Consider the following 24,207-nt stretch of genomic DNA (forward strand, 5'->3'; position numbering starts at 1 on the left):
TGTTCATTATTAACTGGTGTCAGTTTAGAAATAGCATTAGACACGTTCCCACCCTTTGTTGTGGGCTGACTGTGGTACATGTTTTTCAGTGTCAGCATCCGTACTTTATAAAGGCCATCGTCAAATTAAAGGCTTTAAGCAAACAGGCTGAGAAACCAACTCTGAGGTCAGTTTTCAAGGAAATGGTCCATAAAGCAATTAATAAGTGGTACAAATTATGTAACACGGCCACAAGAGTATATAATAACTTTAACTCTTGATTAATTTGACATATGAAAAACACCTGTGAAACACTGCTCCTAACCTCCGCTGTTGATGAATGAAACAGACACTGTTAAAATGGATTTGAGATGAGCCATATTATTGGAGACAAATGAGATGACATTCGGAAGCAAAATTATTATACATCTCGTCTCTTTTAGATTTTTGAATTGACACAGTGCAGTTTTAACTTAATATGTTAAGTAAGATGTTTGCATCTATTTTGATTGCTATATTTTATGTCACTGAAATAATCAAGCCATTGTAAAAAAAATTATATAATAATTTGATAATTCAAAAAGGTTTTATGTTTTTAATAGTAATCACTAAATGCTCATACTCTGGTCTAAATTTATTTTTGAAGAATATTTTGTGTAATTCTGTGCTGTACTGGAAGCTTGCAACTGAATTCCATATACAATATCTCTCTACTGTGAGACAAGACACACTACAACTACATTTCATAGAAATTTGAGTCCGATTTAAGTTTTCTTTTCTTTTTTATTTGCATACTGTGTCTCTGGGAATGTACAAAAGGAACTTTAGAACTTAAAAAAAAAAATAAAACCTTAATTTAAAAGTGACCAACAATTTACACTCAAAAGACATTTTACACACAATACTGGGAAACTTAAAAAAAAAAAAAAAAAAAATGGTGACGTCTTAACGCTTCTACTGCTGTGGGTAAATATTAAGCAGAGCTGTGAACGTGTCCAGCTGCTGCACTTGAACATTTTATGCTTACTTAGTGCCATCTTGTGTTCAGGAGAGTCAACTGCTATGTCAGACTAGATATTACAACATATCGGCCTCTTATTGTCACACATATATTGCTAAACTTTATTTCACAAATATTAGTTTGTTTCTGTTTAATTAAACTTCCTCACTTTACTTACTTTACCTGGTCATCCCCCACAGAGATACCTGGGATAGTTTTCTTCAATGCGTAATATGTTTTCAGTGTGTTAACATGTCTGCTAAAGTCATACGATTACTTACATGCATCCTCTCCAGATCTTCCTTGCACTCTCTCTTCAGCTGCAAGAGGGCAGCCTGGTGCTCTGTAAGGAGGCAGAACAAGGACACGTGTATGACAACACAAACGCATTCTACTGGCAGGTTTGATTTATTAAGTACACAATGGAGTGTGTATACAATAATCACAGCTCATTGGTTATGGTTTTCTTTTTCGCTTTTTCTATTTTTCGATTGAGAAACATGGGTTAGAGTTATGTTTTCTCAACCTACTGGCTTGGTATGCTAAATCATTATCAAGTTAATCTGCAAGACAAGAGACATACCAACAAGATGTACTGCTGTTAAGTGGTACAATTTCACAGAAGGGTGGGTCACTTACAGTCTAAAGGGCCGCAATCACAACTCAACCAACCAGTTTTAAAGTATACTGCTGGCTCAAATGAAAGCCCAAACTAAATATTTTGCCAGATCAAAACATACAAAAAAAAACTGTTCTAATGAGATAAGATATAAATGAAAAGATCACCAACAACATGAATCACCTAGCGCCCATGATGGTATATTAGCATAAGTATTTGGAAACATGTACAACTTCAGACTACAATACAAACAGACAATAGAGACCAACTTTGTCAATTAATAAATATTTTGAACTTCAGCATATTTTCACTGCAAAGTTGGTGATGAACTGCAATATCATACCCTGTCCTATCCATTGTACATCACAGTGTCTCCTCTTCATTGAGATGTGTGTCACCTGCTGCCAAGCTCTAATTTCATTTTGTTTGAGGACAGGACTGTTAGGATTTAGGGCTCATTTTTACATTTGGGAGCCTTTGTTCCTATTTACAATTAAGACTAAAATCAAAAAAGGAGAATATGATTATGTTTGGGACTGAGCCATTAGCATAAACTATCTATAGACCCACACATTAGCTATTTGCTTTAATGAGTAACATCGTATTGTAGCAATGATTAATCCGAGTCAATGATTAGAAGTAGACCGATCTTAAAATTAATTAAAACTTCTGCAACTCCACTCAATAGTAAATTATTTGCGCTTTTTAATCAGTACTTGAATTTAGGCCCGTAAATGTGTGGTGAAATAGTGTTTGAAAGCGATGCGTAGGATATGAATGTACACATGTTGTTTTATCTGTATGCCTCACAGTCTGGACTTTTGTTCAGCTTCTGAACTATTCTCTTATACAAGCGCAAAGACCAATTGAGGAGCACCAATCACTAGAATAATCCACACTTGCTTGTCTTAATCTATTCTCAGGAATGAAGCTGCACCACACAGAACACCCAGCAGCTGTTTCACTGCTGTTGCAATGCACTGTACGCTTTGAGTTCAACACAATTTCACTGTACTCGGAACAGGAAAGCCGTTTACTTATAATCATTAAGTACGGTAAGTAAATAAGTAATTTTATCAGCCCATCCACAGCCATGTGTGTTTTAAGTCATTACACCTTTAAGATGGGCCAACCATGGCGTGCTGCCTAGCGAGTATACAGTATTTAATTCCATTAAATATTTTGACCACTAACACCCACACATACGATCCTGCGGTGCCACCAAACAGCAGCCACACAAACAGCAGCATTAAGGAGCAGACAGCCTCACTGTGTTCTTAAATAGAGTTAAATGATGTATTGCACACTGATAATGATACTTGCTCTGCATGACTTATTTTAGAGTTTTAGAATAAAAAAAGTGTGAGTGATCAAAAGGTGCGATAGGGGTGGCTCAACTTTTGTTTTGTTTGTTAACAAGAGATCGATTCAAAAAATCCTATGATATAATTCCTATATCCTATATTCCGCAACGGCCCTTATCCCCAAATACAATCGGTCTGAGGTGTGTCAGTGTTAGCTTGACTGGCATGATCCTCTGTCAGCATTCCTGATCTTAGATGTAAAGACAGACAACAGTGTCTAAGGTTGTGGTTCTTACCTGCCTCGGTGTATTTGAGCCCCACCTTCTCTTCCTCATCTTTAGGTTTGGGTGGGGGCCACACAGCCTGAAGACGCCCTGGGGTCCGGTCCTCACTGTCTGTAGGAGATGTGACCTCCGTCTGTGCCAAGACAACACATGCAAAAACATCAGCATGGACCCTTGCAATGCAATGATACAGCACCAATTTCCCCTCATCATATAGATAAATAAAGATTTTAAATAATTGGGATTTCATACATTAGCCTCTGTGGGACTGTTAAGTTCCTTGCCAGGGGATTTGGAAGTTCTCTCAAAAATAGACCTCAGGCTTTCCTTGTCATTCTTGATTCTCTTTTTCACGGCCTCCAGGTCCACATCGTCTGTTTTTTCCTTTTTGATAGTTTTGGGGCCGAAGAAGCTCTTGAAGGTTTCATAGGCCAAGTCTGAGGTTTTCTTTTTCTCCGGTGGGAATGTGGGGGTTTCTGGGCCTGGGATTTTCTCTTCTGCATCCTCTTCTCCATTCTCAGATTCTTTTCTGCCGTTTTCAGGACCAGCATCCCGCCCAGCATCTGCCTTTTTGGTCTCATCGTGGTTGTCGACGTTGAGCAGCTGAGTCAACTGTCCCATTACAGGTTTAGGCTCGGCGTGTTTTTTTGACTGGAGTGACTGTCTTCTGCTCAGGGAAGAGCTTGGCTTTGTTTACAGTCTTCTTCAGGCTGAGCAGGGCCAGGTCAGCATCCTTCTCACTCTGTTTAATCTCGGACACCGTCTCCCTGTCTTCCCCCACCGCTCCTTTCTTCAGCACCCGCAACCCACTGAAGAGAGCTGGCATCTGGAAGGAAGGGGGCGAAGAGAGCGCCGTGCCCCTGGATGGGGATGAGGTAGAGGAGGGTGCATTGGATGAAGCTGGAGGTGGTGTGTTTGTTTCTGATGTCTTTGGAGCAGTTATGCACTGTTTAGCAGGACTGGTACTTGGCTGGATATCACCTGGGGATTCTTCAGTTGCAGATGACAGTGACATGTTTTTTTTAAACCCTGTAGGGGGATTTGTGATAAAAGCAGAGTTTGACGGCTCCTCTGGACTGGAGGATGATTGGACTGAAACTTCGGGAGCCTCAGGGCTGGAGGGAACAGAGGAGGACACCTGGCTGGAGTGAGGCTCCTCAGTCCCATCTTCAGCCCTTTGCTCATGGGTCTCCTCCTTCTGTGTTCTATCTAAATCCTGCTTTAAAGGAGAGGCTGTTGCAGCATTTTGACCTGAGGCCTCCAAAGCCAGATGTCCGGAGATGATAGAAGGAACAGGCAGAGAACAATCTATGCTGGCAAACTCTTCACTCTCATTGTTTCCCACGTTGTCTCTACCATTCTCTCCCACACCAGATGTTTCTACATCCAAAGACACTGTGGTGGTGCGCTCCTTGGGACTGAAGCCATCTGCCTGTTTGGAAACTGAAGAGACCAGAACTGGCCTCGAGTTAGTTCTGTTGACAAACCTGTCTGAATATAGACTAGCTAGTGATCTCTCCTCAAATTTGTGTGTTCTAAACACAGGCACTTTGTACTCTGCTTCTGCCTCACTGGCACCTTTTAGCTCATCTCCATCACCATGCTCCACTGTATTATTACCCTCCTCAGGTAGGGAAGGCTCCCTGGTCCTGGCAAGCTTCTCCAACAGACTAGTGATCCTGTTGCCCGCCTTCTCATCCTCATTTTCCTCATTGTCACTATACGTTTCCACCCTCGTGACCTGGACCAGATCTAGATCAACCAAGGCTCCAGCTTCCAGTAATTCAGCCCGCTGCCCTGTATCACAGGAAGCAGTCACATTATTCTGATGAATACAGTCCCTCCCTTGGAGCTTGTTCTCATGGTTAGTGGTTTGACAGCCTTCAGGAAAAGGATTCTCCTCATCCGACAGCTCCTTGAAAGACGTCAGCACAGCCGACTCTGCGTCTGAAGGGGCAGGTGTATCTCGGCCGAAGAAACTGCTGAAGACATTCAGGAGTGAGTTAGCTGGCTGCCTCCCTGATCCATCGGAGTTATTACCCACACTGTCCATTTTTGCGTGTCACACTGAGACCAAAGAGAGGCAAACCAAAACAGGTAGTAGCTCTGGCAAAATGTCCATTGAAAATGTCACAAATGTCCCCACCTCCAGTTATCCAAGCTGCTCCTTTTCCACCTCTACTGCTGGCTGGGAACAAAAGACCTTTGTATGGACAAATCTCCCCAGCTCCTTTTACCTTCTCCAGGAGGGCACCATTTACAACAACACTATCCTCTATTCCTGTTTAGTGAGGCACAAACAGATTCTACGTAGTAGACTTTCATAATATCAAATAGAGTCTACTACTGACAGTATGTTGTCAGTAGTACAGTTTAGCCTCCTCTGTGCGAGCAAGATCACATGACGCTGCAAGTAAAGACAAGCTGTTTAGCGGCTGGAAGAATGTCCTGTTGTAATCTCCCTGGGAGAGCAGAGTTCACCTGCTTTTCACAAAAGCATTCCCAACTGTTCCGACAAGTTGAGCGGTATTATCCATAAAGTTGTGGGTTATCCTTCTCTATATGCTGGCATACAGTATGTATACGGAGTCCATGACTAAACTGTACTTCTAGTTTGTCTCCGTCTTTCAGTTCACAGGGAAGCCCTGTGTGCTGCTGTGTGAGGGAAAAAAAAAAAAAAAAAAACCACCTCAGGTTGGAAAAGAAATGTGTCTCACTGGTCTATCCAGTCAAAGGACGCCTCCCTTCAGGTTCCTCCCTTCCTGGGAGGGGACAGGCAGAGCCCGGCACCACAGGTGTCTGATTACCTCTGCTCACTTCCGTAAAATGGCTACCAAGGTAATAGAATAAATACAGAGGGGGAGTCAGTCTGTGTCCAGGTGGAGAGCTGCAGCACTAGCACCTAGCACTGCACCATTCGGCAGTGAGATACTGCAATACAGGGCTTAAGACATGGTGATTAGTCAGCCTGGCCTTAGCCAGCTCTAGCTAACATGCTAAGAGGCTAACATGTGTGATTAGCAGCTCATGAACACCCCCCAACAGAACAGTTAGGGGAAGAAAAAAAAAATTACATTTTGATTCACTTACCTTAAGTCTCTATGTACAAATCTAAACTGTAAGTTTAGATTTGAGGACACTTTGAGGTTTTAAAAAAGTTTGCAAGCTAATGTTAGCTAAAGTTTACAAGCTAACAACAAAAAAGTTTTTTTTTTATGAGAAAATAAAACCGCAGTGTCTGTTTAGCATTCTTCAGACTGTGGTTGCCCTTAGCAACCAAAGGTCACCCTCCATGAATGCATTCCTTCAGATTGCCTGATTGAGCCCAGTCTAAGCAGGACCAAAGGGCACATTTCTACACATTGCTTTTCAAATATTTTGAATCCAATTTAATGACTGCCCAAGAAAAAAAAATTATATAAAACAAATATTTTCCCCCCCCAGACACAGAACCAATAACTAATACTTAACACTACAAGAAACACAACTGGAAGACAAATAGGAGAAATTTACACTTTTCAAGACTCAAAATGGTGACATTATTAATGGAGGTAATGAACCCAGCAACATAACTGCTTGAATGATGGAAATATTATTGTAAAAAGTATCTTTAAGTGTTTCTCTGTTACCACCAACACCACTTGTAATTGCATTTCCTATGACTTTTTATTTTTATTTCCCTCATCTGAAGATTTAAAAGGGGGGCTTCTGTGGCTGAGGAATTAAGTTATGCAAGAGCAGCGGTATTTCATACACTCACAGTAAATCCGCCTAGAGGTTTTACTAGAAAGAGGCCTGAGAGACAAGACCATGATATGAACACAGATCTGACACATATGAAAAAAAAAACAACTAAAAACTATCAAGTCTAACCCACGCAATCAGATTATGTCATTGTCACAACCCCCCCTTTGTGTTTGTTCAGCTGGTACACCCACAGAATACGTGAACAATAGAGGTTTGTTTATTTCTAATGACATGAAAATGGATGACAATGAAGTATGAAGTATGTAAGATGGCGGTCACTTTCATAACAATACAGTCTAATTTTGTACAGCCTGGCCTTTGTACTGGTATGTTAACTGAATGTGTTCACAGTCAGGGCAGTTACTGTGTCTTGGGAAAACAATGCATGGCTTGCATTGATACACTACCCGCCCAAAACACACCCAGATAATCTGCCTCATCTGCCACAGGAATGAATGCGAGTCAGTGGAGTGATCTCAGTCAGTTTTGGCCCCAGTCTACAGATTAGAATCCATGACCTGCTAATCCATTTCTGAGAATTCATGATCAGGTGGTTAAATGACCGAATGGAAAGAAATCCCTATGGTCCCACGAGGAAAAAAAAAAAGGGAGTGCTATGGTACACTGCTCTGCGTGTGAAAATACACATTATGGCTAATTTTTTACCTGTAAGTAGGCTATATGTGCTGCTTGAGAGCCCTCACCGTGCACTCCAGTTTGGGGCAGTAGGGTGTGTCCCCGAAGATGTCATCCTCTGGTGGTGTGATGCGTAGGAAGTCAAGGTGATCAGGGCGTTGAACGTGGGAAATGGGTTCCTGAGGTTCATCGCCATCCAACATCCAAAGGTCATCCTGACGCAAGAGGGGATCCTCTACACAAATACACAAACACCACCGCAGGATAATTAATGCTTCATGTTGTACAAGGAAGCATACTTTAGCATGGAAAAACACAACAGCATAACAGGTGTGATCATGTGTGACAAGGCTAAATAAGCAGCACTGAGGCAAGTTGTTTTCCTGTGTAACCTGCATGGGAAATAAAAGTGAGACCAGTTGGAAAGCAGGCATCCGAATCTTTTAGCATCAAGCAAGAGAGACCACTGTTTTGCTGCAGGCTCGAGGGCACACAGCTATTTTTATCTGCACTTAGCCAGCCTTGTTCCCATCGTCAACACCAGCAGAAAGCCACGCTGATCCAATAAGGAAAAATGGCTGCAGAGCACTGGCCTCAAAAACAGATACCACTATTGATTTGCCTTCAAGAAATGTTTACTGTAACAGAGACATGGCGTTGCTCAGCGCTACCAGTGTACTACAATAAAGGTGGTTGCAGACATGTGTGAAGTTTGCCTGTGTGTATAGTCACCCAAAGGACCTGAAGGAGTGAAAATACAGGAATTTAGATTGGGAAAGACTGCCCTCTCCTGACCAGGCAGTCACACAGAGGGTGATGAGTGCACTGCAATGATGAAGAATGTTAAATAGATTTTAGAAAATGAAGCTAAAACAGGGTAAAAGTACATTTTAAAAGTTGTATACAAATTCCTCCCTATGTGCTTTTTATGCCGCAGTATGCTGTGGAGGTTTGAGTCTGTGCATTTCAAACCACTTGGACTTTAATATTTACTGCTCAGTCACACACTTCAGACACAGCCTCCACCTGCAGAAGCTCCCTCTTGCACTAAGCCAAGAAACCCTCTTTATATACAGTCTATGCCCCGAACAAGTTGCATGGTATTAACTTCAGGAACCAGGCTAGTGCCTCAAGTGCCAACACAGGAGGTGACAGGTACACAAGCAGAAATGCAATTTTGCATTCTTCTCATGTGCATGGAAACATGATATGTCTTGCCTTGATGCATTCATTCACCGTCTCAAGAGAGTCAGTCATGCAAGAAAAAGGGAGGAAACGTGCAAGTTAAGAGATATGTGGAAGAGACAGTGAAGTGAAATGATAAAGAGGAAGAAAAGGAGGTGGAGAGAGAGGAGAGAACATAGTGAGAGTGAGAGGGGGGAGGGTACAGATCTTGAAGCTTGTTGACCTCAATTTCCTCCAGCTGTAAGACAACACCTTGACCTGTTTGGGCAGAATTATGAGTGGAGAAAAATAATAACCCTTCCGGTTCGATAAGCTGCTAACATATCCAAAAACCTCCCTTTGAATTGAGTTTTGCATCCTTGAAGAGGACATACAGTATTACTGTATTTCCATCCAGCAGCCACTTCTAAAGCTTTGGAAGTCCCCTTGTATAGCTCCCCAGAGTCTGAGTCCCAGCCAGTGCAAAAAAAAATATTCAGTTAGGAGCCCACACACACACACAAAACTGGGGGGGTTCGGCTTTATTAAAAAATGGAAGCATTGAAATTCAGCTTCAGTGCTCTACCACAATCAGTCATTATGAGACAGCAGCAATGCCTGCAGTCTCTCCAGTTATCTAGGACTTTGACAGCAAGGGAAAAAAGGGATTAGATTAATAACTTTTACATTATGATAATGCTGTGCTGCATGGTCCCGCAGTGGGAACTGCTGACTCTAAGTTGGGATACTTCCAAATGCAGAGTTAAGCCCAGGCCGGGCCAAGGAAAGCAACTAGTGATAAGAAACAGCTCTCTCCACAATTCTACCTATTACTATTATATACATGAAACAGGCAAACAATGAACACCCACTGATATATGTTTGCTTCGTTCCTTCAGGACTCCCAAAACATTAAAATACACGGTTAAACAATCTTAATATTGTGCATGTGTTCTTATGCTTCCCCAGACTGACTGCTAACCAGTCACTTAAATAAAGTAGTTTGTCCGCAATCCTGCTGACAGACAAACAAACCAATAAAACAGACAAACTGAGCAAAAACAAAATCTCCTTGCTGTGGGTAATAAGTGTAATGTACCCTACACTGCCATCATCTGGGCAGGGAGAGGAAAAGGCATGGACTTCTTCCTGTAGTCAAACACACTGCAGTGAAGCTCTGCTGTATGCTAGAAATAAGACATAGGCCTATATAAAGTAACGCACAACACTGAAATGACATGACAACTCTTAGATGCATTAGGTAATAAAAAGGACTGCACTCTTACATCTACACACACACACACACACACACACACAGAGCTTAAGTTCACTAGCCTGGGTAAAACAGTGTGCTTATTGCCATTTAATCTCCCTCCCTGCTGCTCTAAAAGCTGAGACCAAATCACAGTGTCCATAGCTGAACCGAGTGCAGATGGGATGGTGTTTGTCATGCAGTTTGGTCTGACAGCAAGTAATGCAATGCTAACTGGAGCATCCCAAGACAACAGCAATCCATTGAATTCCATCAAGAGTCAATACACATAATGCACTGCTCTTAAGCAAAGTCTCTTCTTCAGAAATCTACACTACACACCGGGGTTTCCATAGAGCAAACCTGCAGGTGTTGACTGACAGTGCTTTAATTTGACCGTGAAAATCACAGTGTGTGAGTGAGCAGCTGTCAGACAGCATGGGTGTTTCTGTGCTACAGTAAGCATTAGGATTTTAACAATAATGTATCTGTCTTTGGCATGGCTCAGAGGCCTGACAGGTGGGTGTTGTCAGTGGGGATTAATCCACCTTTCACTCTGTCGGCTGGTCATCACTCATTCAGCGGTCAGAGAACGCTTTGTGGAGGCTGTATTGAACACACCAAATCAGACGTGAAATCACTAAAAGCAAAGCTATTAAATATAAGCAGCAATGGCAATGAGTTAACCTGATCATTTCTTTGATATCAATAAGGGACTACTGCAGGCCAGACAACACAGAAATATCTATATGCACATCTATAAATGCCAAGCTTTCACAAATTAACCCCATCTGTTGGTACGCTACAGTTTCTCATTCTTATAACAGACACTCAAACAGTGTTGCCCAGTCTGCCCCATTTTATCCACTGAAAATCTATAACCTCATCTTTCAAAGTAGAAAAACTGGGCCACGTGGCATGCTGAGTGAATCTGGCAGCCTCCGGCCCCCTCCATCACTTTTAGCCAGGAAGAAGGATCATAGACTTTTATATAAATCATGAAAAAAAAAATGCAGGATTTATAAATCAGCCTCTTTCTTTTGTGCCTGTCACAGCTGTTTTTCCAAGCAGGCTTGTCGGCTGCGCAGGGCTGTCAGGCTGGCTGATTGAATGACTGGTTTGGCTGGCTGTGCTAAGGTTCGTGCAAGGGGTAGCTACAAGTGGAAACTCAGAGATAAGTGCTGTGGCGCTCTGAGGGCCAAAGCAGCAATGTAGCATGACATGATGCTCAGAGTCATCATTACTCATTTGAAATGCAGTTCTGGAGACTGATGGGATACACAGAACTGAGGAAGAGGGAAGAGTGCTTTCATTGAGTCTGGCGGGCCAATGACTGGGAGACATGACATTTGGTAAAGTTTACTCCAGCCCACTGCTGAGTGTGTGTTTAAAATAGTGGGGCATTGAGGAGAATCCTTTTTAAAGCGGCATATACTGAAAAATCACAAGCTAACTTTTGCCACGGTGGCGGTGTAGCAATCATTCATTAAAGAAAACAAGTTACACGATATTTGTGCCCCGTTTCTCTGCATGCAGTATGCAGCTCAGAGCAACACTGAGACAGACTGATCCACTTCATTATGTGAATAGAGCCGGCCCTTGTCTTCACTCGGTGGAACAATGTTGCATGGCAGGGCATCTTGTGTTGAATAACAGTTAGCAGGGACAGTGGGGCGATACACTCTTGCGCTGCACTGATCAGTTTCATATGACCTTGCAGGAACGTATTAGGTAATCTGATTATGGTGTTGCCTGCCATATGTAAGACTATAAAATAAGTAGGGAACGGAGGGAGGGGGGGGATAAAGAGAGAGAGAGAGAGCAAGAAAGAAATTAATTGCTGATTGGAATGAAAAGGGATGTTTTAAAGCATGTATTAATCAATATTTTTAAGACTATGGATCAGTGTAATGTAAAAAAAAGGTTGCTTAAGGGAAGTTATATCACCCGGCGCTGCAGCTCCCCTCAGCCAACGTAAAAGCTCTAAAAACCCACTGTACACCACCTGCTCTGCACCAAACGGCAGACAGACAAGCATTTAGCTGCTAAAGAGCCAGATATTTCCATCAGGAGCTAGTGAGGACCAAAAACCGAGATAAGAGGAGAATATTGGACTTACATTTACCAGGTGGCCAGAAACACGACTCCAAATGAATGCTAATGCTGTCATGTATCTTTTAGATGTTTCTGCTGCCTCCAATCTATTATTGCAAGTTTTAATGGGGTTTGGGATGACTGTCCTTGTCAAAAAGGTAATAAGTATAAGAGAAAATGCAACACAAATGCTAACCTAAAGATAAACTAACAGAGATAGATTACATAGGTATTGTGTAAACACACATGAAACAACCACATACATACCTTTAGTAAGTGTATATAAAAAGGTATTCTGTTCCACAGATTAGTGCTAGGAACAAAAGATTGTTTTTTCTTTAAAATTACAATTTCTATCTGCATAATCACACTCATTAATAAGCACTGAGCTTTAATAAGAAAGCACAGATTAAAGTGCCCGGATCATAATTAGTTTATTAGTTTTACAAACCATGAAGGGCCGGGTTTCACACTGACCTACTTAGCCTTTTTGGCTGGACCCTGTGATGTTCGTTTATCTGCGTTAACACCTGAAGTGCAGTCAATTATCAAGCAACATCTAGTAAACAGCTAAGATGCGGCAAAATCGACAGAAAGATCTTTGTTAAGATTAAAAGGTTTAAGCCTTCACTGTGAATGAATTTGGTTGGCCGGATGAAGTGAGATACAGGGTCTCTTACAGACAGCTTATGGCTTATGATATCAGGCACATTACATCTGATGGACTCAGGATATTTGGTGAGGCCCATGATCGGGAAATAAAATAAAATTGGTCACAATGTCACTTTGTGTGGTCTAATGCCAATGACAATGTGGATTGTGTGTGTGTGTGTGTGTGTGTGTGTGTGTGTGTGTGTGTGTGTGTGTGTGTGTGTGTGTGTGTGTGTGTGTGTGTGTGTGTGTGTATACATACATGTTAATGGAGGCATCTGTGAATGCCTAGGTGAGGACACACAAGGACAGTGTCATTTCAGTGGGAAGGAGTAAAGCTGGGCTATCCATTCTCCTATCCACCAGTTAGCTTAGCTAAATATTTTGCTGAGCTAAGCATTAGTGGCTGTATTGGTTGAGATAGTGCTGGACTGTGATGTAACAACTCAAATACTCCTTAAAGATGATGCATAGTTCTTGAATTAGGAATACAATTGTCTACACTGACATTAAAAAAAAGGTGCAACCATTATCCATGGTCTATTAGAAAATCGGTTTACTGATGCAAATTAAATCAATGATTGTGTTACACTGACTGAAAGGGATGATTAACCACGTTACAGTGGTAGATAATGCGATAATGTTAAAGCATCCTTCGAAGCATCAGCCAGCCAATATCAACCAACAGCAGCAGCATCAACTTTAAAAGTGCAGTTGGGAGTGATTTCAGAAAAAGTGTATAAACTAAAAACCAACAAGGAAATCTCTTCAACGGTCCATTAAACAAAAAAATTTAAATAAAAAGAAAAACACAGAATGGCATGAACAGTTACGCTAAATACACACTGGTAAGACAAGTGAGGCTAGCGATTGTAAAGTGAAAACAAAGTCACACTGACAAACTCTGAACTGCGCTTGTGACATTATAATGGCATTGCAAATATTCTGTATGTTGTAAGAATTTAAAGGTCCCATGGCATGAAAATTTCAATTTATGAGTTTTTTTTTAACATTAATATGCATTCCCCCAGCCTGCCTATGGTCCCCCAGTGGCTAGAAATGGCGATAGGTGTAAACCGAGCCCTGGGTATCCTGCTCTGCCTTTGAGAAAATGAAAGCTCAGATGGGCCGATCTGGAATCTTCTCCTTATGAGGTCATAAGGAGCAAGGTTACCTCCCCTTTCTCTGCTTTGCCCACCCAGAGAATTTGGCCCACCCATGAGAGAGAGACATCAGGGCTTTCAAACGAGTAAAGTGGCAGTTGGTCAAGGCCACACCCCCACCCTCCACCTTGCCCACCCACTCTCTCAATAGCTACAGACACAGAAATGGCACATACTAAGGAAAGGTCATTGTGGGACTGGCTCTAGTGGCTGTAATTCTGCACCAAGGTTGAATTTCAGGAAAGAGACTTCAGATACAGTATTAGGGGACCACTAAGGTCTATATAAAAGCATCCAAAGAGCACCATGTCATGGGACCTTTAAAAGCATTTACTCTGCATTGTATGCATACAATACAGTGGTACAGATTATGGAAAGAGAAAAAAAGTTCAGCAAATAAGGAAACCCTTAATCTTTTTCTCTGTAACCCTTGTGTCCGCTGGGTCCCTGATCCTTTTGTCAATTTCCTGTGAACTGGAGAGGATGTGGGTTTAGGGGAGGGATAGCAGATCCCTCAAAGTCCAAATTGGCAAGGCTTCAGTTAACACTGACTGCACTCACGAGAACCCTGGTCAGGTCGAACCCCGTGTCAACTTTGAGCCTTTGATCTGGGACACTAATCTCTGCCTTCCTCGGTGGCGCTGAGAGAGTTAAAATGGATCATCAGCGGGGGTATTCTCAGGCCCTGCTTGCCCATTATACTACTCTGCTAGGTAGTTTTTAATTTGTGGTCACACGTCTGAGCCAAGACGAGAACACAGCAGACAAAACTAACAGGAGACAAATTTTGGAAAGCAAGGTTTATTTATTAGTCTAGCTTGTGTATTAGACAACAGCCGGAGTGACAAAGTAAAACTCACTTTGCGGAAAATGTATGTCAGTTACAATGCTGCAGAGTAATTGCTGGAGCATTTTAACAACAACCTCAGACAGTCAGTCTGACACAGACACACACTTGCATCTCTCTTAAGACATCTCTTTCTTGCTCTGTTCTTTAAAATCCAGCAACAGCAATGCCAGATGAAGGGCATATTCTGACACTACACTTCATGCTACTAAGATGATAAAAGCACTTGTGTCAACATTCTCATCAAGGCAGGGAGTTTCAACATGAATGAGTGTGTTCAAATCATGAGCGGTGTGATTTCTAATAGCTCACCTGTTGTTGTGGAGTTGCTGGAGGAGTTCCACTTGGAGTTGCTGGACTGCCTGCTGAGGTTCAGATCCAGACGGGTGACAGTCCGTTTGTTGCCATTCTTGTCGATGTCCTCGGTGTAGATTTTGGGCTCATCTGTGTTACTGGAGCTGTCTGGTTCATGGTCTACATCCTTATCGGAGAGCAGGACAATGCGGTGGTTGAGGTGTGGGCTTGCTTGCTTGGAGGATAGAGGGGAGAGGACCGGGGACATGCTCTGGAGACTGTTGGATGCAGGGAAAGATGTGTTGAAGACCCCAGCGAGAGAAGGGGAAGAAGGGCTCTTTGTGTGGGATTTGGCCTGGGGATAAGGTTCGGTGGTGTGGGATAGGGGCAACCGTAGCCCCTCAGAAAGCTTGTTACCCGTCTTTTCTCTATTGACTTCCAGCAGGTGCTCTCGGTTTGGTCCTCTCCACTTTCCAAACCCCTGCTGGCAGCTGTTAGTCCCTGGATGTAGCACGGCTGGCCCTGCCCTGTCTGAGCATGTATGGTTGACATGTTGCACTCTCCCTTCCACATCTTGCACTTTGGCCACCACCCTGACCCCTGTATTACTCTGGTTGGTTTTACCATACAGCTGCTGAGCGGACTTGACTGTTGATGCATTCTCAGATACTATCTCACCCAAGGAATCAGACCTCTTAAATGGCCGAAGGTTGCTCCCACTTTCCCGTCTGGTCAGACCCTCCATCAGGCTGCAGAATGACGACTCATAACCCAGCTCACCGTCATACTCTGAGAAGTCATTGCAGAAATCAACGTAAGGGTCAAATGGCCGGTTATCCTCCATGAAGTCCCAACCCTCGTGACCGATCTGAAAGGGTTCCTCCATGGGCAGGATGGGATTACTGACTGCACTGACATAAGAGCCGGTGACTGGGCTGTCGGTGACATGGCCAAAGGCTAGGTTTCCACCTGGAATCTGCTGTATTACAGAGGCTGAAGATATGGGCGCACTGTTGAGAGCAGGAAGCTGAAGAGATGAAGTTCCACTGGTAACTTTCTTTTTCATTTTACTGTGCAGCAAATCCTCAGCGCTCTCAAGCTTCTTGCCTCCCAACTTCTTCAGCTTTTTGCTCTTGGACGCAGCTGCCCTCTTGTGCTCTGGAGATACAGAGAGAGAATAGTTGTTGCTGCTGAGACCCTGACCTCCAAGGTGAATTTCCTGACCCTCCATGTAATCCTGGACTTTCCCATCCTGGTTACCCATCCTGACTTTAATGGCGCAATCCCTACACAGCGATAAGAGATCAGCCAACAACTGGTGGTGCTCCGCCGCCAGCCAGCAGAGCTCTGCAACTGCCTCCTTCGTTGCCTGCTGGGAGATGAGGAGTTCGTCTGAGGAGCATGAAGACTGGCCTCTTTGTTCGGACACTGTGAGATCCTCATTTCCCCGGTCATGGTCATTACCGACCCTTTCTGAATGAGGGGCGCGGCTCTTGTACTTAAAGCTCGGGGCCCGCCTCTTGGGGAAATACAGGCTGATGTTGCTTAGCTCATGGATGGGTGTATATAGGATCAGCACGGTGTGTGTGCTTTCCATGATGGGTGCCCTGTTAATCACTCAAGCACTCGGAGTAAGTGGTCAGCCCCCAGACAGAGTGACTGGGCTCGGAGTGCAGAGGAGGATCTCTGGCTATTCATCACCTGGCCTGTCCAGATACTGTCAGAGAGAAAGTAGCACACAGCTATAAATCTAAACAGATGTCCAAAACATGTTAGTCCTACTAGTGACTTTAAATGTAATCCGCAGGAGTTCAAACTTTAGTTTACATTTTCATAACATAGAATAGGCATTCTCTCACAGCTAGGGCTCTACAGAGTATTTGGATGCTAATGCAGAGCTATAGTTTTGAAGCATTTCCCACTAATGGTCCCTCCATATTCACTGCCAAATCCATTTGTTAATTAAAACTAAACTAAATCCAACACTGCATAGATTGAACAAGAAAGTGATTCTATACACTCACCTTCCTAACAAATCTTATCTTCATCCTCCCTGCGTTGTTGTAGGAGTACATACAACATTTTTAAACCGCATTTTATCAACATTTCACAAGATGCTGCCGCATAAAACCTGAGAGTGTCAAACAAGGTGACGACACATGCAGAGCCCAATGCTATGGCTGCCGTTTGAGATGTTTACAAGCAGAAAAGCTAGCACACATTTCATATGTGCTGCAATGGATTCCCTCAACATTTGGCAACATCTCTGAACTGTTTACATCATAACATAATCCCGTGGGTTACTGTCACCTTGTAACAAGCCCGAGTGCAGTTGTCAGTGTTAAAATGGCAGCATAATTACACTATCCTACGAGATTACTGCTGCCCTCTACAACTGGAATCGAGAAATATTCAGTAACATTTATCATAAACCAAAAATGTAATTGCATACAACTCCGCATTAGCCTCGTATCAGCTTCACGTCAATATTTATTTAGAAGCTGAAAGTACGTTACAGTTCATTGTGCCTGCAGCAGGTAAAAGCACAACAGCACTTCGTAAAATATAAACACTTACTTACCCAATTTTGTGGCATGGTAAAAAAAAAATCGTCTCTGTACTGCAGCCAGCCAGTGCTCACACCGCTGCTTCACAGGGTAAGTCTGTCGTGATTGACAGCGCCGGCTCGCCGCTATTTGATTGGTTCCTGAGTGTTTATCACATCCCACATTTTGAGTCAATGCAGCTGCAGTTTGCAGGTAGGCCATGTGATGGGATTAAGTCTGTGCATCGTTCAGAGAAGGGGCGAATTATTTGGCTACAATTATTTTAATTTAACAGTCGTAGCCATTTCCAGTATTTCCAAGGATTAACATTAACATTGTGTCGTACACGCGGAGAGATAAGTAAATGTGAAAGTGCCTGCTATTTGTAGGCCCGATGTAGTGCAATTTCCTACGAAACGGAGACACCTAGTGGCCAACATGTGCATCACTGTTATACCACCCCGCTGCTTCAATTCATAACTGAAATTAGGCTCTTAGGCTAAAGGGCCATGAAATAGCAACTTAAATGTTACACATATTTAATTAAATAAAGTAAATATCTATAACATGATAGTTAAATTGCTAAATGATAATGGAATAATTAGTGTCTTGGCCTATATGTATTTTTCTTAAACTGTCTTTATTTTAAGTTATTGTGACTGCTAGTGCAAGGAGAAATTCAATGAAATATTTTTCCAATTTTTTTTTTTTTAATAGAAATCCAGCTCCCTGAAATACAGTATACTGAATAGATATATGACTGAAAACATGACCTACGGAGGCGGAGAGATATAATTTAAGAAAATCCGGTTCCTACCTGAAGTGTAACAGACTCATGTAGTATGTGCAACAGTTGAGTGGAGAGCATGGTGGAAAGTCCACCGAATTGGGTGAACACCGTCTTTTCGTATTGGCGTTGATTCAAGAAGATTATTGAAAGATAAATCGCAGCCGCTTATTTCCCACAGGCCAGAAGGACTGGAGAACGCTACCAACAAAGAAAGTAGGATTACAATTTCAGAAATTGACTGAAATACCTAAGGTGAGTATTACGAAGGGCACTGAAATATGAATGTTCATGAATGATGAATGATCATTAGCCTGGTCAGAAGGCTGTTAATTGGGCAATAAAGACAGCAATTAAGGGAGGAAGATAATTTGTAATCGTAAAAGGAGGAAGAACAAACGATTTAAGTGTGGTATGAGTAGAGGGGAGAAGATCAAGTGCTTCTGGAAAGCGGCTAAATGAAGGAAGGAAACAATCAGGAGGACAGTGTTATGTCAGAGCTTTGACACTAGAGGGCGGCATCGCATTATGATAAGGAAGTATGTGTGTTTATTTAATTTAGTTGTAGAGATGAGTAGGCTTCATTATGGCTCAGGGTCAACTTTGATTCAACAGTGAGTAACCAAAGACCAGTGATCACTGTTGTCACTGTATTCAGTCCACAGAAAAAAGTTATGTTCTCTTGCATTCATTTTTTATTGAGTTTAATCTCATTGGATGTTAAATAATTGAATGGTTATTCATCCAATCATAATGTTTTAAATAGTTTAACACGTTTAATTAAATGTCAGTTTTGCAAGATGGGGTGTGCAGCTTCTAGACTCTATTCATGAAATGAAGGGAAAGCAAGCAAAAAAAAAAAATAATAATAATATTGGCTTCTTTATCAATGCCGTGTACAGATTCTGATTAATGCAATTTATTTTAGATTTGTGTTGATATTGGAGGATGTGTGCCGGCCCAACGACTGCTTTTAATTATAACACATTCTCTGTGTAGGAATATTTTGGGACTAATGCTAAGCTAAATGCACACTATAACTACACATTGTATAGTAGGCCTATAGATGCTTTGTTCCCACATAGAAGAGGCATGTTTACACTGTGGGGTGCTGACCATGGTGCTGATCTGGACCAGCAATGCAAATAGCAGCTCCATGCATTTCCTGCATAGGCTACTGTAAAATTACGCTGTCGATTTCCTTATCACACATTGACATGTTTTCTGTGACTCCGTAGCTAGGAGATAGGTCGGGAAAACAAAAAACATACGTCATACCAATTTAGATAGTGATTTTTTTTTTTCTTCTTAAACGCATTTAATGCTATTTTGTTTGAATATTCGCGCTTTCACGGTTGTATTAATACGGTTTGCCGGTGACGTCGAAGATAAAGACCACGCTTGTGTATCTCCGCTACACGACTTGGCTTGTCCCTGTTACCCCGCCACACCGCCCGCAGTTGCTCCAGCCCACCGATGCTGACACACACTCCTCCTCCGGGCGGTGAGCGGGGCTTGAGCACAGGGGCTTGAGTGACACATGCTGCGCTAGTCTCCCCGCTGTATGGCCGTGGATTAGCTATATGCTAATATCGATAGGAGAGAGGAGCCAGCGAAGGCTTCCCGAGTCTGAACAGGCTCCTTTGCAGCCATGGCTGAAGGTGGAGAAGGAGAGGATGAGATTCAGTTCCTCAGAACTGTAAGTAACGTTACATTTCCTACCGCTGGCAATTGAAGCGCTGCTCTGGTGACTGTGGAAATACGTGTAGCTCTTTTTCACGGTACCTTGTGCGTGGGATTTATTACTGTCGATTGCCTGTCACTTGGCTTTCCTCCCAGATGTCATTGCATCCTGTAGCCTTTGATAACTCTCTGCCTTCTTGCAGATGTTAGAGGCGGTGATAGTGCTCTATTGTTTTTGCGCATCGCTCACTGACAGCTATTGTCTTTTCTGCAGTCTCTGTCTCAAGAAGTTGACAGCACTATGTCCCATGTAAAACTTACATATGCGCCTTTCTGCACCGTTGTAGTCATAATTGTTTACAATTCGACAGGTTGACGGTACAAACACAGTGATTTAACTTAGTCTTTAAATAACTCGCATAATTAAAAGGTTTGTTCTTGTAGTATCCCTTAAATCTCTTTGAGGAGGAAAAAAAGGAGTTGTGAACCAGTGTGCATGCTGCATTATAATATATTCAAACGTGGTAGCCTGCCCTGGCAGTGTAGGCTGCCTGCCCAGACAGTCACCCCAGGGTTCCTGTGCAGCAGCAAAGGTCTATGCAAATGAACTAAGAACAACATTTTGTATAAAATACAGTATTGCTACACCACAGGTTACTAATGCTGTCTTACTTTTCGGTCATAAATCTCTCTCTGTATTTATATGCTTATAAGAAAAGGCTATCATTTAGTATTACTATTCGCTCTTCTTGGCTCTAGTACTACATGAGAGTGAAAATATTTGCCATTTATTAAAAATGCATTTGCTGAAAATGAGTGGCAGTACAGAGAAGAACACGTTCCACTGTTGTTCGAAAGATAGATCATGACCTGATGTGGCCATCTATGGTGAAATGCATTGAGAGGCATATCATGTCTGAAAATACACACTCGTCTAGGACAGATGAAGGAGCCAAGCACTGGAGACCCAGAGACAGTATAGTAGGTGTTTGGTTGCACATATCACTGGCACTGCTGCTTGTGGTTTCCCTTTATTAAGCTACTCACAGATGTGTAACCTGCTGTGCTTTGAGGTAAACGGAGCGGGAGCGGGGATGTTCTGGATAGTTATGTAAATTACAGTAACGTGGTCATTTTTTGTTGAAGTTTTAAAACACATTTTACAAGGCAATGTCTTCTGTAATCTCCTAGTTATCAGCTATATTTTACCCAGCAAATAACAGTGTCAACAGAGAACTAAGCAGATACAATGCAGCTTCATAACAAGGTATCAGATAAACAAACAAAGTGATGGACTCTTGACTCAGGCAGTGTTTTGGCATTGAAAGGCTTACCTACCCCAAGGGATGGTAGTGATCTTTAAAATGATACCTCCTCCATATTTTTCCCGCAGTCCCCCACCCTTTTAACCACAGCACACAGAGGTCACCAAATCAGCATGCCTGCCACTCCAACAAAAGGAGCTGACATTTCAGCACCACTTTTCTGGGCTTGAACTTAAATGCCAAACCAATCCACAATCAGGGTTTTTGGAGAACAAGTTTCATGAGAGTTGTGGATTTAATCGTTTTAGCTCGCTTGGCTGTTTTGGTCCCATTTGTTCGATGCACAGGGAGCAATTTCCCCCCAGATGTAACTCAGGGAGAAGAATTGAGATGACATTGACTAAAGGAAACTGCTGTTGCTTTAAAAAGGACTTAGCAGCAGCTTGTTGCATCCCTCCACACAGGGAAGCAGCTGACAGGCTGGATGTTGTTGTGATGGGGGCGCTGTGTGTGTGTGTGTGTGTGTGTGTGTGTGTGTGTGTGTGTGTGTGTGTGTGTGTGTGTGTGTGTGTGTGTGTGTGTGTGTGTGTGTGTGAGATGCAGAGCTGTAGCTGTGTGGTGCAGTCAGGCTGCACAAGACGTGCCACAGCAGAGCACTGTGCAGAAATTATTCATCAGTCTCAGCAAGGCACAGCTCAACTACTCAGTGTAAAGGAATACACTGAGTATAGTACATGCATATATATATATATATATATATATATAAATAATATGCATACATTTATCTACAGTACATGACTAAAGTCAGTCCTGCAGAAACAGATGCTCAATTGGATGCACATATGCCTATTCAATAACAGCCATACACACTGCCTCTAAACTTGATTTAACTTGCTTTTGACTTAGCTTTTTATTTATTTTTTACATCGGTGGCACTGAGTGGCGAACAGTCTGTGAGGATATGTAGAGGCTGTATATTTCTTGCCGGCATCCAAATGTTGCTTGTTATTGGAGTCAAGGAGCTTGATAAAGCAGTTCACAAACTGCCTTTTCTCCAAAAGCACAAAGTAATTTCCCTGGAGTGGTAGCAGAATTACCCCTGCCGGATTGCTGCCTATAAACTCAGTGGGAGGAAAGGAAGGGAAGAGAGGTGAAGAGCGAGGGTATCACAGCCATGGGTAATTTGATGTTACAGGATGAGGAACGGTGCTGATTGTGAGCAAGGAGAATCAGAGAAAAGCTTTCCCCAAACTGCTGTTTAATGTCAGAGGGGGCAAGGGGGTCGCACCAACACTTTAATAAGGCTGCATATTCTGCAGGAACTTTATTCGTTCTGTTTGGAAATTGGATGTCCTCAGATGCACAAGCTCTAGCAGCACTGGCTTCATTATAAGCAGTGAATAAAATATCAGCTTATAGTTACATAGCTCAGGCTGCTCATTATTTAAGAGTAGTTTTCTAAATGAATTGCTTGCCTACTGTGTGTTGTCATTAGAGCAGAGAGTAGAGAAAGAGGAGGGAATCATACCAAACTTTTTTTTTTTCTTGTTTCACTCTGCTTTTCTTTTCCTGACAGAAGGCCAGTTATTAGTAAAAACATGTTACAGCATGTGGTGCACACAGGCACACGCACACAGCTTCTCTGTTGCGAGGATCCCTGCTAGGCGAATATCAGATTCTGGTGATCTATTAGCAGTTGGAGTGGGAGTAGTGACTTTGAAAAGGCCAGACTAGGGCTGTGACTAATGCACTGTGGCAGCGCTTGGCTTGTTTATGTGATGGCACCGGTCTCTCTTTGCATGATCCACGAGATGACTGTCAATGCGGCAACACAGAAGTAATGCAACGAGCCAAACCGGCAGACCAAAACATTAACCACATCAGAGGTAAAAACATAAGTACAGTAAAGCAGTAAAGTGTTAGATTTGGATATGCCATGTGCCCCTAATATCAGTGCCAGAGCTTGCTGCCTCCACCCACATATGTCTCTGTGAACACCCTGCTGAGTGTCTCTTTCTTGTTCTTTTGTTACTGTTGCTCTTCTCTCCCTTTTGACATTTCACAGTTTCACTTTTTCTTGCTTTTCACTGTTCTATCTCCCTGTGGCTCTTATTCTTTTCACATCCATTGTGATCTATTGTGGCTTTACATGTTATTGACATGTGCTACTATATATATATATATATATATATATATATATATATATATATATATATATATATGCTGTATGTTTACTGGAGGAAGTTCCCTCCAGTTTGAAATGGTGTTGTGAGAGATCCTGTTAGGGTGGAGGCTGCATCTAACAGCTCCACGATGGCCCAGAGGCAACCAAAGGTGCCCTTGATCTGCAGTGTGCACTCCTATAAAACTGTATAGAAGCATCTGTAGTTAGGCCAAGGCACAAGTGTTCCAAGTTATTGCTGACCTTTCGTCACAAGCCTACTTAGTTTTTACTACATCTAAGTTGATACTTGTTTGTGCATAATTTTGGCACTACAAGAACGCCCGACTTGCTTCATATTTGGCTCCTCCTGTTACTTTGTCACTTGCCCTGTGTATAATTATTAGAGATCACCGTGAAATTATTCCCACTGATGGGAATTCAGTTCAGCACATCATCGCATTCTACTTGACACAAAGGAAGGGAGCTTTAATGTTATTATGAGGTCTGCTGTCATTTCATGGTTGAATAAAAAAAATAAAAAAAGTAATAGCTCAGTTTCATTAGCAACCCAGAAGGCTTTTTGAGCATAATGGTGCAGATTTATGCGCAGAGATTCACTCTGTGAAGATTTTATAAAACCATGAAAAATTCTTCTTGTCCTGCAAAGGGGAATATTGTCTTGTCGAGTGTTTTTGCCATATGTTTTTACCAGCTGTTACCGAATCACG

At 42.4% G+C, this 24,207-nt stretch overlaps 2 protein-coding genes across 2 annotated transcripts in view; one reads left to right on the forward strand and one right to left on the reverse strand.

Moving 5' to 3' along the window:
• The window catches only part of LOC114547103 (formin), a 56,949-nt gene extending 39,252 nt beyond the window's left edge, over nucleotides 1-17,697 (reverse strand). Inside the window, exons 1-5 of the mRNA XM_028566335.1 lie at nucleotides 17,616-17,697; nucleotides 15,053-16,751; nucleotides 7,638-7,804; nucleotides 3,199-3,319; nucleotides 1,261-1,322 (exon numbers count right to left, since the gene is read on the reverse strand). Of these exons, the coding sequence (XP_028422136.1) occupies nucleotides 1,261-1,322; nucleotides 3,199-3,319; nucleotides 7,638-7,804; nucleotides 15,053-16,631 (1,929 nt within the window). The 5' untranslated portion in view covers nucleotides 16,632-16,751; nucleotides 17,616-17,697. The remainder of the gene's footprint in view (nucleotides 1-1,260; nucleotides 1,323-3,198; nucleotides 3,320-7,637; nucleotides 7,805-15,052; nucleotides 16,752-17,615) is intronic.
• A 2,087-nt stretch (nucleotides 17,698-19,784) lies between these two features.
• LOC114547290 (ryanodine receptor 3) overlaps nucleotides 19,785-24,207 on the forward strand; it is a 112,936-nt gene continuing 108,513 nt past the window's right edge. The window contains exon 1 of the mRNA XM_028566573.1: nucleotides 19,785-20,066. Coding sequence (XP_028422374.1) covers nucleotides 20,019-20,066 — 48 coding nt within the window. The 5' untranslated portion in view covers nucleotides 19,785-20,018. The remainder of the gene's footprint in view (nucleotides 20,067-24,207) is intronic.

Source organism: Perca flavescens, chromosome 20 (assembly GCF_004354835.1).
Source record: "Perca flavescens isolate YP-PL-M2 chromosome 20, PFLA_1.0, whole genome shotgun sequence".
NCBI classification, from domain to species: domain Eukaryota; kingdom Metazoa; phylum Chordata; class Actinopteri; order Perciformes; family Percidae; genus Perca; species Perca flavescens.